The sequence below is a fragment of the Pyrus communis genome, chromosome 8 (genome assembly GCF_963583255.1).
Source record: "Pyrus communis chromosome 8, drPyrComm1.1, whole genome shotgun sequence".
Taxonomy (NCBI): Eukaryota; Viridiplantae; Streptophyta; class Magnoliopsida; order Rosales; family Rosaceae; genus Pyrus; species Pyrus communis.
The window spans coordinates 26,585,941-26,599,306 of record NC_084810.1 but is presented as its reverse complement, the minus strand read 5'-3'; the positions used below and the strand labels follow the sequence as shown (position 1 = coordinate 26,599,306).

Below are 13,366 nucleotides of genomic sequence, written 5' to 3'. Positions count from 1 at the left end.
GAAACAAACTGCACAACATGGGACGTCGCTAATAGAGGGTCTAATCATGGGTTGGCAGCAATGCATTAGAAGATTTATATTGACTTTGGGGTCGTACTTTTTGGAAGAGCTAAAACCACTTTCGTTTTGAAAAATGATTGTTTGGTAAAAATTTTAGGGCAATTAGTAGAAATGATCCGTTTTTGATATTTGATGGGAGAAATGACTAATTTATTTAGTAACGATAATATTTCGATCATATATTGATGACTAAAAATAAGAGTTATGAACTAATAGATGAATAATTATACAATTAAGAATAAAAAGTAGAAGTGAGATGATCGTTAATTAATTAATTGGTGAGTCCTCCATGATTTAACAACATACAAGTACTATTACATGAAAGGGACTTAGAGCATTTCTAGTGGAGTTTATAAATAGGGACAACCACTATGTAAATTGGGTATAAAATAAACGTATGACAAAATGAATCTCCAATGAAGCGGAAAGCGAGAGAAGGTCGTGAGAGCGCTACGTCTGCTTGGATCGCAAGCATCATTCGTATCAAGGTTCTAAAAAACGGTAGACGTTATTCCGGCGGCGAGCTAGTGCCTAGCGCCTAAGCGGCTAGGCGGGATCTAGGCGGGCGCTTAGGCTGATTTAGGTAAATTTATTGTGTATCTTGTAAATAAGTGCATATCTTCCAATGTGCTCGCTCTCTCTTTCTCTCTTCTACCCGCCAAACAGCCCAGTCTGCATAGACCTTGCCAATTTAAGAAGCCATTTTGAGTTAATCGCAGCGGAGCACAGCTGCCTAGGCGGCCGCCTCAACCGTTTTTTAGAACACTGATTCGTATACCTATATATGTATACATCTTTGAACAACAAAAAATACATATACATCAAATGTGCATCAACTTGTGCAGTATATACATCTTCTGGAAGCCATGACAACTGCATATGAACATTGTTAAGTTGCAACTTGCAAGCTTTTATATTGATCAATATGTATATATGTATGTATGTATGTGTACATACATACATACATACATATATATACATACATACATACATACATACATATATATATATATATAGGAAGCCTTTAAGGAAAGGGATCCCTATTTTTCAAAAAAAATGGGGACATCCTCTTGATCGTTAGATTTGGCTTGAATGAAATCCTGTGGTTGAGATTATGTGGTCTGTGATTTAATCTCAACCACAGAATTTCATTAAAATCAAATTTAATGGTCAAGAGGGTGTCCCCATTTTTTTTTGAAAAATGGGGATCCATTTCCTTAAAAGGCCTATATATATATGGGAAGTGTTATTAGCACTGCTAATTTTTTTATTTTTATTTTTATTTTTTATAACTTTAAAAGGGGGAACAACTGGTGGCAAGCTACGGTTATCCACCCATTTCGGGGCTTGGGAAGACTCACAGGCATTTCAGCCTCCCTCTTGCCACAAGTTTGACTTCCACACCAGCAGCGGACTTCGAATTTGAGACATCCAGTTTTTAGTTTTAAGGAACCCTCGTAATCCGCCATTTACCACGGGGTTACCAGCTCGTGGTTTAGCACTACTAAAATCTCATTTTACACTCCTCACAAGTGTATTTTTTTTTTCTAATTATAGAAAATTTGAAACGCAAAATAAGATTTTTAAAATGTCAATAACAATTCCCTATTCTTTTATGGATTTTGAAGTGGTTTGGTATGACTTTAAGAGTAAAAAAGTAAACAACAAACAAGACTTAAAAGAGTCACATTGACTTCAAAGTGGCCAAATGCGTTTAGATTACAATTCTTCTTTTTTTTTTTTTTCCTTCCAATTCCTTTTTGATACAAGCAATAATGAATAAAAGGGATTTTGAAGTGGTTTGGTATGACTTTAAGAGTAAAAAAGTAAACAACAAACAAGACTTCAAAGAGTCACATTGACTTCAAAGTGGCCAAATGCGTTTAGATTACAATTCTTCTTTTTTTTTATTTTTTTTATTTTTTTATTTATTCCTTCCTTTTTGATACAAGCAATAATGAAGAAAAGGATAATCAAATCTCGGACTCAAATTCAACAGTAAATATTTTTAATCACTTGAGTTACAAGTAATACGTGTATGGATATTTTAGGTAGAAAAGTTTGATTCCTGTTGAAGCCTTCACTCCGGAGTCCAAATACCACCTCCATCTAGGTAGTCCAATTCTGAATAATTTAGAAATTTAATTACTAATTTTAGGAAAATCTGGACCCATCTATTTTTTGATTCCTCACAAGCTTGGTAAACGCTGGAATGCTTTGAGAGAAAGTGCCATTCCGTTTCTTCCCAATCCAGTCCGGTTTCGTAACCACGCCACAGGTGAAATGGGACGTCACTAATGGAGGGTCTAATCATGGGTTGGCAACGTATTAGAAGGTTTACATTGACTGCTTTTGGAAGAGTTTAATGCACTTCAAAAATGTTGTTTATTAAAAGTGCTTTGAATAGAAGAAAGTAGAAACACTATTAATCACTTTGGACAATTTTTCAGATGCAATCAAGTTAAGGATTTTCGATTAAATAGGAGAGTTATGAACGAATAGATGAATAATTATATAGTTAAGAATAAGTAGAAGTGAGATGATCATTAATTTATTGATTTATTAGAGAATTCTTCATGATTTAACAACGTGCAAAATTACGTGCTTGATTTTTTCTCTCTAAATATCTCTTGTATAAAAATAAATTATACAATTATACACAATAATTGTTTAATATAAAATAACATAAATCTACCATACGTGATCTATTGCACTATTATATTTGATTACCGTTAAACGACTGTGATGCATGCGATTTAATTAATTTATTATAAAAATTTCAAAATTTAAAACCATTAATGAAAAGGTGATTTGGTGGGAGCAAAATTACTTTATTTTATTTTATTTTGTTTCTAGTTTGCTTTAATAAAAATGTTATGAGTAATGTTATGAGTACATCTTCTAATTAAAGAAACCCTACAATATTTGTGCAGCAATCAGAAAGGTACAAAAGTTTGATTCGGCAACACATGGACCTGCATGTGATTCAATCCAAGCTTAACAAAGGCGTCTACACAGAGGATTGCATCCCCATGTTCTTCCGCGACCTCCTTGTGACATCTCACATCGTCCAGGGGAGTGATCTTTATATGTATATTCTCATCCCTACCTAGCACGAGGCCTTTTGGGAGCTCACTGGCTTCGGGTTCCATGGGAACTCCGAAGTTAAGCGAGTAGCGCACGAGAGCAATCCCATGATGGGTGACCCACTGGGAAGTTGCTCGTGAGTTCCCAAAAACAATGCAATCCCATGATGGGTGACCCACTGGGAAGTTGCTCGTGAGTTCCCAAAAACAAAACCGTGAGGGAATGGTAAGCCCAAAGCGGACAATATCGTGCTACGGTGGTGGAGCGGGCCCGGGAAGTGATCCGTCCTGGGCCGGGATGTGACACTCCTCCTCCTATTCAACAACGCCGTCGTCTTCTTCCGCAAGAACTCTCCGGAGCACGCAGCTCAAGAGCTCCACTCAATTGTGCTAAATGAAATGAACGACCAGCTCCCGAACCCACAACCTGCGACCGGAACAGTAACATCCAACGTGCCCAAGATCGAAACCAAAGCTCCCAAGATCGAGCCCGATGTCCCCGAGAAACCCACCAAGTCTTCCATTGTTGTTTGTGGAAAGCGTGGTTCTGTCAATGCACTATCAGAAGGCGGTGTGAAGAGCAGGAAGGGAGATAAGGTCGAAGAGAAAGCGAAGAAGACGGATGGTGCTGCATTGGTGAAGTTGAAGACAAGGGGATTAGGAGGAGGAGGACACAAAAAAGAGGCGGGTGGAGAGGGACAACCACGAGGGGTAGGAATGCAGCGAAGCCAACGAAGCCGCACGAGTATGGCGTCAATGAACTCAGTTCGCATGACGGTTTAGAGGCGTTGCAAGCGGAGAAGGAGAAGAAAGAAAACAGGAGGAAGAAGCAAGGCGCAGCGAGGTTCTTGAAGCGAATGAAGCAGAACTCGTCGAGCACTGAAGTGAAGAAGGAGACATCGGATGGTTCTGAGGATGATACTGAGGAGAGCAAGGACGAAAAGGAAAAGAAGAAGAAGCCGACGACGAGGGGTAGGAAGAAGCCGGAGGTTGAGAGGAATGAGAGGGTGACGCGGAGTTCAACGGGAAGCGGGGGAGGGAGGGGAGGGGGAAGAAGGTGTCAGGAGAGCAATGGGAGTGGAAGGAGAGGGTCGGGAGGCCACTGAAGAGGCACTACTACAATATATGCTATCACCGGCGGAGGACAAACCGACGAGAAATCAAATTTCTGTCGAAAATTTGGCACAAATCCGACATTAAACAATGTAATGTCGCTTTTCAATAGCGACACTATTGCTAGCGTCGCGAAAGGGCTTCAGTGTCGCTTTTTGAGCTTAATCCGCCACTACACAGTGTCGCTTTAAAGCGACACTAACATTAACGTCGGTTTAAAGCGACGCATACTTACACGTGCATCAGCTATTTAATTATAAAGTATGCAGTCTACTGTCGCTTTAAAGCGACATTATATTAAAATTAAATAAATAAAATATTCCTTAAACCGACGTTAGATAACAATTAAATAAATAAAATATAAAATCTAGTAACGGTCTTAACCGACACTATATTTGTTAATAATAATAAAAATAGATGGACAACTGCATGCAATTTCAATTAATTCCAACTTAAGTAAATTATATAATCAAAATTATAAATTTTAAGATCTAAATAAACATTAATGAAAATAAATAACAAAAACAATAGTGCCAAACTGTACATCTAACATTTCACATAAAATCCAAAAAGTCGTCCGTCGTAACAAACATTAAATCCGACATTACAAACATAACATAAAAAAACAAAAAGATAGACCAATTATACTGTCGTATTTAACCGACAAGAAAACGAACCAATTAAACTACCCAACCGAATCTGCGCCTGAACGTCGTCCAGATCCTTCTGCTTGAGATCCTCCATCTGATCCAAAAATCCTCGACAAGTCCACATCAAATCCAACACCTGCAAGCATTCCAGAAAACCCCCCAACTGGAACTTCAGGAAAAGATCCACTAGGAGCAGCCATCTCAGGTCGATATACTGGCACTTGATAAGGTGGCTGCTGCATGTATGGCATGAGCGGCTGCTGCATGTATGGCATGGGCTGCGCAGGCATCGGATACACAGGATATGGAGGTTGCTGATTATGGCCAGCACACGGATATGCAGGGGGAGGCTGACTTTGGCCCGACTGTTGAGGAGGTTGACTCTGGCCTGATTGTTGGGTTCTCGGGCTATACGGTGGTTGTGGCTGAAATCTTTGAAAAAACCATGCAAACAACTGATTTTGCTTGTTCTCTAGGTCCGAAATCCGTTTATTATTATTTTCGTCCCTCATTTTCAACTCATTATTTTGAGACATCAGCAACGCCATTGAACTCTTAGATGATCTCCTGGAGGAAATTGATGTAGAAGATGAAGAAGATGCATAAGACACCATATCAGGAGTCACACCATGACCGTATCCTCTGACTCTATTATACCTCTCAGGACCCATAGTATCAACATAAACTTGGGTCCTAAGATCTTCATTATCGTCTTGGCCCGACTCAATCAATGTTTGCACGTTGCTCTCCATTGTTGACTTGCATTACAATTTTTAAAAACAAAAATTCAATCGTAAAACAGAAAAATAAGCTATAGATAATAAATACTAATAAAATCAAATACTAACACGAAAAAATCAATTACCCCTGTACGCTCCGATGTTTCATCAATCCATGTTTTATCTTTTCGTGTATGACATTCACGAAAAAAGGTTACAGGATCTGCTTCTTTCCCATGCTTCTTCCGCTTTATCAAAAATAAAATTTCATACAAACAAATTAAGCAAACCTCATACTAAAAATAAATATAATTATTTAAAATTAATCATCTCTTCAAAATGTACAATCCATACATATTCTTCCCGCACTCTTGCAAAGGATTTTGTACCAGTAGTATGGTTCATTGATTTCAATCCCCGATTAATCTTATTTTTTTCAGCAACCTCCTGAAAAAAAACGAACGAAAAAAAAAAGATTATATTAGGCAACTTTAAAGTTATAACGAAATAAATCGTGTAAGGTTTACCTTTGTTTTGTCTCTATTCCAATATGCCAACAAATCATCCCACTGGGCAGGAATCACATCAGGAGGAGGCTCGCTGCGCACCTCTTCTGCTCTTTTAGTATAATACTTTTTTTTTAACTTATTTCTAAACTCTTTGTGCGCATGCTCCGCAATCTTAAGCGTCATATGACGGATCAAAGGCATTTTTACTATATCTGCATCTTCAAAAAAAATATTTCCCTACATACATAAAAACAAAAAACAAAAAAAATCACGCTAGTCAAATATTATTACAATCATTGACCTATTCTTCTATTTTCAACTAAAAATAAAAACATCTATATATACCTTTATTCTATTCCAGAAAGCTTCCTTATCTTCTTCCGTAACCTTACGCCAATCTTTCTCCAACGGCAGATTTCTATAGTCCCTAACCTCCGCTGCTACATGTTTTGAAAAAGCACTAGCATTATCACTAATGCATTTTCCGGACGAATCAAACGAACAAAGCTGTTTCGTCCATTTAGGAATTGAGGGTCCACGCCTCCGTTGAGATGTACCTTGTTAATACAAACACACAATTAAAAACTAGGAAACAAATGTATATTTTCAGATTAGCAATAATAATAGTTCAAACACACAAAAAAAAAAAAAAAAAAAAAAACTGACACTAATAACAATTCAAAAAAGAACCAGCATCACCCTCGTCCTCTTCCAAATGAAGTTCCTCAGAACGTTGATCTTCACGGGAATTATCCATTGCAAAACTTAATGGAAGGAGAAGGAAGATGGCTGAAATGGGGGAAAGAGGAAGCCAGAAATGGGGGATAGAGACGAGAGACAGAAGTGGAACACGGAAGTGAAGGGAGACAAAGAAGATTAAATATGGATAACAACTTAGTGTCGAAATATGAACACATTACGTCGCTTAAAACCGACAGAATAACTGACTAAACCTCCCCACACGTAACCTGACATACTTTTGACAGAAAGCCTGCTATACTTGTCAGTGCAAGCCTATTGCGTCGCTTTAAACCGACGTTATCTTGCATAGCGTCGAAATAAGGGCCTAGTGCGTCGTTTAAAACTGACGTTAGTTTGCATAGCGTCGAAATAAGCACAGGTTTGTGTCGCTTAAAACCGCCACTATATCTGATTTGACCTATATTATAGCCTGACATAGTTTTGACAACTAGTCTGACATAGTTTTCAGTCATAGGTCACTTTGCGTCGAAATAAGGTCACATTGCGTCGGTTTTAACCGACGTTAGCCTGACAGGTTTTCATAACGTCGAAATAAGAGCAAGTTTGTGTCGAAATATGAAAACATTTGCTTCGAAATAAGAATTGTCTGACAGAAAATTAGTCTTGAAAGTGTATAATTTTGCATCGGTTAAAACCAGTCCAAGCATGAGTTGACATGCCAATCACTGACAAAATCTTCCAACCCATTCCCTGCAAAAAAACCGGGAAACCTCCCGCCCAACATAAAAATAAAATTTTAACTTCCCAAAAAAAAGGAACAAGGATAAAAACAAAAACAAAAAAAAAATAAAAAAGTTTAACCCAAAATTAAAAAATAATTAGTTATGTTATCTCATATAATATTTTAATAAACAAATTTATTAAGTTGAATCAATTTTTTTTGCACTGTAATTGTTATTTTAATTTGTTGTTATTTTGATAATTTTTTGTTGTTATTTACTAGAATGGATTAGATGAACATAATTTGAGTTGTTATGAGAAAATGGAATGAATAATATTTATAAGCATTTATGTTAAATTAACAATATTAAATATAACCTAAACTTATAATATTTAGGAATATAAGAATATATTATGTTAAATTAATTTTTTTTGCACTCTAATTGTTATTTTAATTTGTTGTTATTTTGATAACTTTGATAACATTTGGTTGTTATTTACTAGAATGGATTAAACACCATTGAACCCAAATCAAAGTTGGAAGTGTGGTGATATGTAGAGTTGCTCCACATCGGAAAGTTAATTACCCTAGATAGCTTAGAAGAGTTGAGTCACTCTCTTGTTACTTATCGCTTCAACTTTATTCATAATATTAGAGCATAATAGTGACTTGGCGTACAAGTAAACTAAGTTCATAGGGAATACGAAAAATCTAACCCAAGAAGACTTGGAATCCTAATCAGATTCTCCTATGTACACTAACGTTGATCAATTGCTTTTGGAGCTTCCCAAAGAAACCTCCTATTTAAATTACGGTTGCCATTGTAATTAATATAGTTGATAATAACTAATATATATATATATATATATATATATATATATAGTGGTTGTTGAAGCCTTGATCGAAACTGGAAGGTAGCACATGCAATGAGGAAATGTACTTGATCATGACTAATTAAAGAGGGCAAATGAAACATACTCGGAGTGGGTGATGCATGGAACATTATAAAACCAGTTTAATCGTTGTCTGCATATCTCGAGACATATTATTACATGCATGTTATAAAGGCGTGCGTATATTGATCAAGTGCAATGTAACATTCAGGAAACGCAGCCTATTCATTTGTACTAAATATGTTATTGTTAATTATTTTATAAGATATATGTAAGATAAGATGTCTACCTAAAGCACATGTTTACCTTATAGAACTCCACTGATCATAAAATACTTGTTGTATCAGTTTTTAATCAAGTCAATTAATTAACTCAAAGATTGTCAGGGTCATGAACTTGTAACATTTTGACCACGTACGTATATATAATTGTGTGCAACCGAATTAATTATAAGATGAGGACCTCAGGACATGAACGCAAAGGTGGAAGACAGAAATGTTGTTATCTTACATATAAAAACGCACCGTTTTTGTCCAAAAATGGAGATAGTAAGCCAGTTTGCATTGTGATGGCTGACAATGATATCATAGTAGAGATTATGCGACCAAGTTAAATGTATTTAGAGAATTTCTCAATATTTACATAAGTAACTACAGAAAATTTAGTTATAGTGGGACTACATAACCGTCGAAATTTTTTGTCCCGTTATTTCATCCCATAATGTTTGTTTATTGCGATTTTTTTCGTATACGATCTCGAATTATATACAAACATGTTTGACGGTTGGATCGTTGAAATTAGTTTTGTAGAATGCGTATCCTATCAAAACGATAGATTCACTAACACTTAAGAGTTCATTCATATTTTCATTAAGTATAACTTAAGATTTTGTGGTATCCACTAGTATAAATATTTTAATTTGAAGATCGAATTCATTCATTGTATTCATATAGGGGTGTAAAACAATTAAATTAATATATAATTATATATAATTATTGTAGTTTTTAGGGGTGTAAAACAGTTAAATTAATATATAATTATTATATAATTATTGTAGTTTTTAGGGGTGTAAAACAGTTAAATTAATATATAATTATTATTATTAGGGGTATAAAACTGCAAATAATAAAAAATAATTATATATAATTATTATTATTAGGGTGTAAAACATTCATTGTATTCGTATAGGGGTGTAAAACAGTTAAATTAATATATAATTATTATAGTTTTTAGGGGTGTAAAACAGTTAAATTAATATATAATTATTATTATTAAGGCTATAAAACTGCAAATAATAAAAAATAATTATATATAATTATTATTATTAGGGGTAATGCATATGATTGACAACAAGTATCTTGCGTCGAAATAGTCTCATATTGCGTCGAAATAGGCTAGGGTTGCGTCGGTTAAAACCGACGCCAAGTCTGACCCACACCATTAAATTAACATTGCGTCGAAGTAGTGTCATATTGCGTCGGTTAAAACCGACGCCAATTCTGACATACCTGAATATGCCGTCGGTTAAAAGCGACAGAAAACAAGGAAAAAAAAAAAAAACAGAAATATAATTTTATGATACGATATCATAGCATACAAATTAATACAAAAAGTAATTAATATATTTATTCCCTATCATCATCTGTTAGCTCTTCGTCGGTATTGGCATGATTAACGAACCCGGTAGGCAACGCTAATATTTTCAACACCTATTATAGTAAAAACAAATTAAAATAACAACAAAAAGTTATCAAAATTATGCTCATCTAATCCATTCTAATAAATAACAACCAAAAGTTATCAAACTTATCAAAATAACAACAAATTCAAATAACAATTAGAGTGCAAAAAAAATTAATTAATATATTCTTATATTCCTAAATATTATAAGTTTAGGTTATATTCTTATATGAAAGGTTATATTCTTATATGAAAGGATATTCTTATATTATAAGTTTAGGTTATATTCTTATGAAAGGTTATATTCTTATATGAAAGGATATTCTTATATTATAAGTTTAGGTTATATTCTTATGAAAGGTTATATTCTTATATTCTTATATTCCTAAATATTATAAGTTTAGGTTATATTCTTATTAGAGTGCAAAAAAAAAAAAAAAATTAACATAATATATTCTTATATTACTCAATATTATAAGTTTATGTTATATTTAATATTGTTAATTTAACATAAATGCTTATAAATATTATTCATTCCATTTTCTCATAACAATTCAAATTATGTTCATCTAATCCATTCTAGTAAATAACAACAAAAAATTATCAAAATAACAACAAATTAAAATAACAATTAGCGTGTAAAAAAAAAAAAATTAACATAATATATTCTTATATTACTCAATATTATAAGTTTATGTTATATTTAATATTGTTAATTTAACATAAATGCTTATAAATATTATTCATTCCATTTTCTCATAACAATTCAAATTATGTTCATCTAATCCATTCTAGTAAATAACAACAAAAAATTATCAAAATAACAACAAATTAAAATAACACTTAGAGTGCAAAAAAAAAAAAAAACATAATATATTCTTATATTACTCAATATTATAAGTTTATGTTATATTTAATATTGTTAATTTAACATAAATGCTTATAAATATTATTCATTCCATTTTCTCATAACAATTCAAATTATGTTCATCTAATCCATTCTAGTAAATAACAACAAAAAATTATCAAAATAACAACAAATTAAAATAACACTTAGAGTGCAAAAAAAAAAAAAATTAACATAATATATTCTTATATTACTCAATATTATAAGTTTATGTTATATTTAATATTGTTAATTTAACATAAATGCTTATAAATATTATTCATTCCATTTTCTCATAACAATTCAAATTATGTTCATCTAATCCATTCTAGTAAATAACAACAAAAAATTATCAAAATAACAACAAATTAAAATAACAATTAGAGTGACAAAATTAATTAATTCGACTAAGTTTTTATTAATTTAACAAAAATAGTAGAATTTTATCTAAGTGCTTAAATTATAATTTTTAAATAAATAAACTTGTGTATTATACAATTTAAAAATTAAAGAAGTTAGGGATACAAACCTGATTTGTTGAAGAATTTCGACGTCAACAATTCTTTATGTACTCAACCAACTCCAATAAATTTCCTACAAAAATAAATTGTAACTAAAAATTAAACATAAGAAGAGAAAATAAAAATATTATAAGCAAGAAAAACTTACTGTTGTGAAGAGGAACAAATGAATTTTGAAAACCAAAGGAGAAAGCTGAAAGAGAGAACAGAGGAACAAATGAAGTTTGAAAACCAAAGGAGAAAGCTGAAAGAGAGAGAACACGGGAGACTTTGTAAAACTTGGAAGAACGAATAAGAAAAGTGCAAGAGAAGAAAAAGAAAACACGGGGGAATAAAGAGCAACAATGTGTCGCTTACAACCGACACTGGTTTTCAAAATATATGTCGCTCAAAACCGACGCAGGATTTAAAATATTAGAATTAGTGTCGCCTAGAAGCGACACCCATAGTTTATGTCGCTTAAAAGCGACACTATTTTATTTAAAGCGACGCCAGCACTTAAAAATATTAAAATATATGTCGGTTATAAGCGACACTAAATTTTTACGTCGGTTTAAAAGCGACATAGAAATTTTATGACGCTTATAAGCGACAGTAAATACGACGTCATCTTCAGTGAGTGTCGCAAATCTCTTTTTCGCCACTATATAATATTAAACCGACGCAACAACTGACACTATTAGGTCCTTTTGTAGTAGTGAGGCTGGAGATTGCGGCGGCAGAAGCGGGGAGTAGGAAGAGAGGGAGAGAGAATGGGGAGGCTGATCAGGTGGGGAGTGCAGGGAGGCGGAGAAAGAATTACTAGAGAGGGATAGGGAGAGACAGAGATATATATTAGATGTGCCCGGCATGAGTATGGTGTCAATGAACTCAGTTCGCATGACGGTTTAGAGGCGTTGGAAGCGGAGAAGGAGAAGAAAGAAAACAGGAGGAAGAAGCAAGGCGCGGCGAGGTTCTTGAAGCGAATGAAGCAGAACTCGCCGAGCACTGAAGTGAAGAAGGAGACATCGGATGGTTCTGAGGATGATAGCGAGGAGAGCGAGGACGAGAAGAAGAAGAAGAAGCCGACGACGAGGGGTAGGAAGAAGCCAGAGGTTGAGAGGAATGAGAGGGTGACGCGGAGTTCAACGGGAAGCGGGGGAGGGAGGGGAGGGGGAAGAAGGTGTCAGGAGAGCAATGGGAGTGGAAGGAGAGGGGTCGGGAGGCCACCGAAGAGGCCGGAGACTGCGGCGGCAGAAGCGGGGAGTAGGAAGAGAGGGAGAGAGAATGGGGAGGCTGATCAGGTGGGGAGTGCAGGGAGGCGGAGAAAGCGTACAAGGAGGTGAATGTGGCCATTGTTGTAAGCTGTAAATTATTTTTGGCGTGGTTTGGGTTAATTTCTGGTCTTGTTTCGTTGCCATTGCTAGGTTTTTAGTCTTTTTTTTACCTTTTTACCCAAGAGAGGTCAAAAGAATTACTAGAGAGGGATAGGGAGAGACATATATATGTGCTGTGAACTTGTAGAATGTCTTGGGGCATCTCTTTTTGCATATACAGATCCTGATGAGTAGCATCATCAGTGAGGTCCTTTTTCGTTCTAGTTTCAATATTGTTCTTGTTTTTTTTTAGTGTGGGCTTTTTTGATGCAATAGGAAATAAGCTGGGTCCAAAACACCCGAAAACAAAGGAAGAAATTAAGATAATACTAAAGAAATATACTGAGAAAGATAATACAAATGCAAATGACACATTACTGCAACATGACGGAAAACAATAATACTCATGCACTTTCATGCAAGTTCGATCTTCATCTCTCTTAACATTTAATAATTTAATCAAGTAATTGT

The 13,366-nt window shown here is 34.5% G+C and overlaps 2 protein-coding genes across 2 annotated transcripts; both read left to right on the top strand.

The window, feature by feature from the left end:
* The first annotated feature begins 3,545 nt into the window (after positions 1–3,545).
* Positions 3,546–4,252, top strand: LOC137743251 (protein PXR1-like). Its single transcript, XM_068483124.1, has 2 exons — positions 3,546–3,834; positions 3,930–4,252. Exons 1-2 carry the CDS (start codon positions 3,546–3,548, stop codon positions 4,250–4,252), a joined length of 612 nt encoding a protein of 203 aa, XP_068339225.1.
* Positions 4,253–12,292: 8,040 nt separating this feature from the next.
* Positions 12,293–12,865, top strand: LOC137743250 (uncharacterized). Its single transcript, XM_068483123.1, has 2 exons — positions 12,293–12,309; positions 12,415–12,865. The coding sequence occupies exons 1-2, from the start codon at positions 12,293–12,295 to the stop codon at positions 12,863–12,865; spliced, it is 468 nt and encodes a 155-aa protein (XP_068339224.1).
* The last annotated feature ends 501 nt before the right edge of the window (positions 12,866–13,366 follow it).

Excerpts from the sequence above, each read along its gene's own strand:
- LOC137743251 (XM_068483124.1), top strand. The coding sequence starts at position 3,546 with ATGAACGACCAGCTCCCGAACCCACAACCTGCGACCGGAACAGTAACA. Across the intron at positions 3,835-3,929 it reads AGGACACAAAAAAGAGGCGG|AGGCGTTGCAAGCGGAGAAG; the intron begins GTGGAGAGGGAC and ends ATGACGGTTTAG.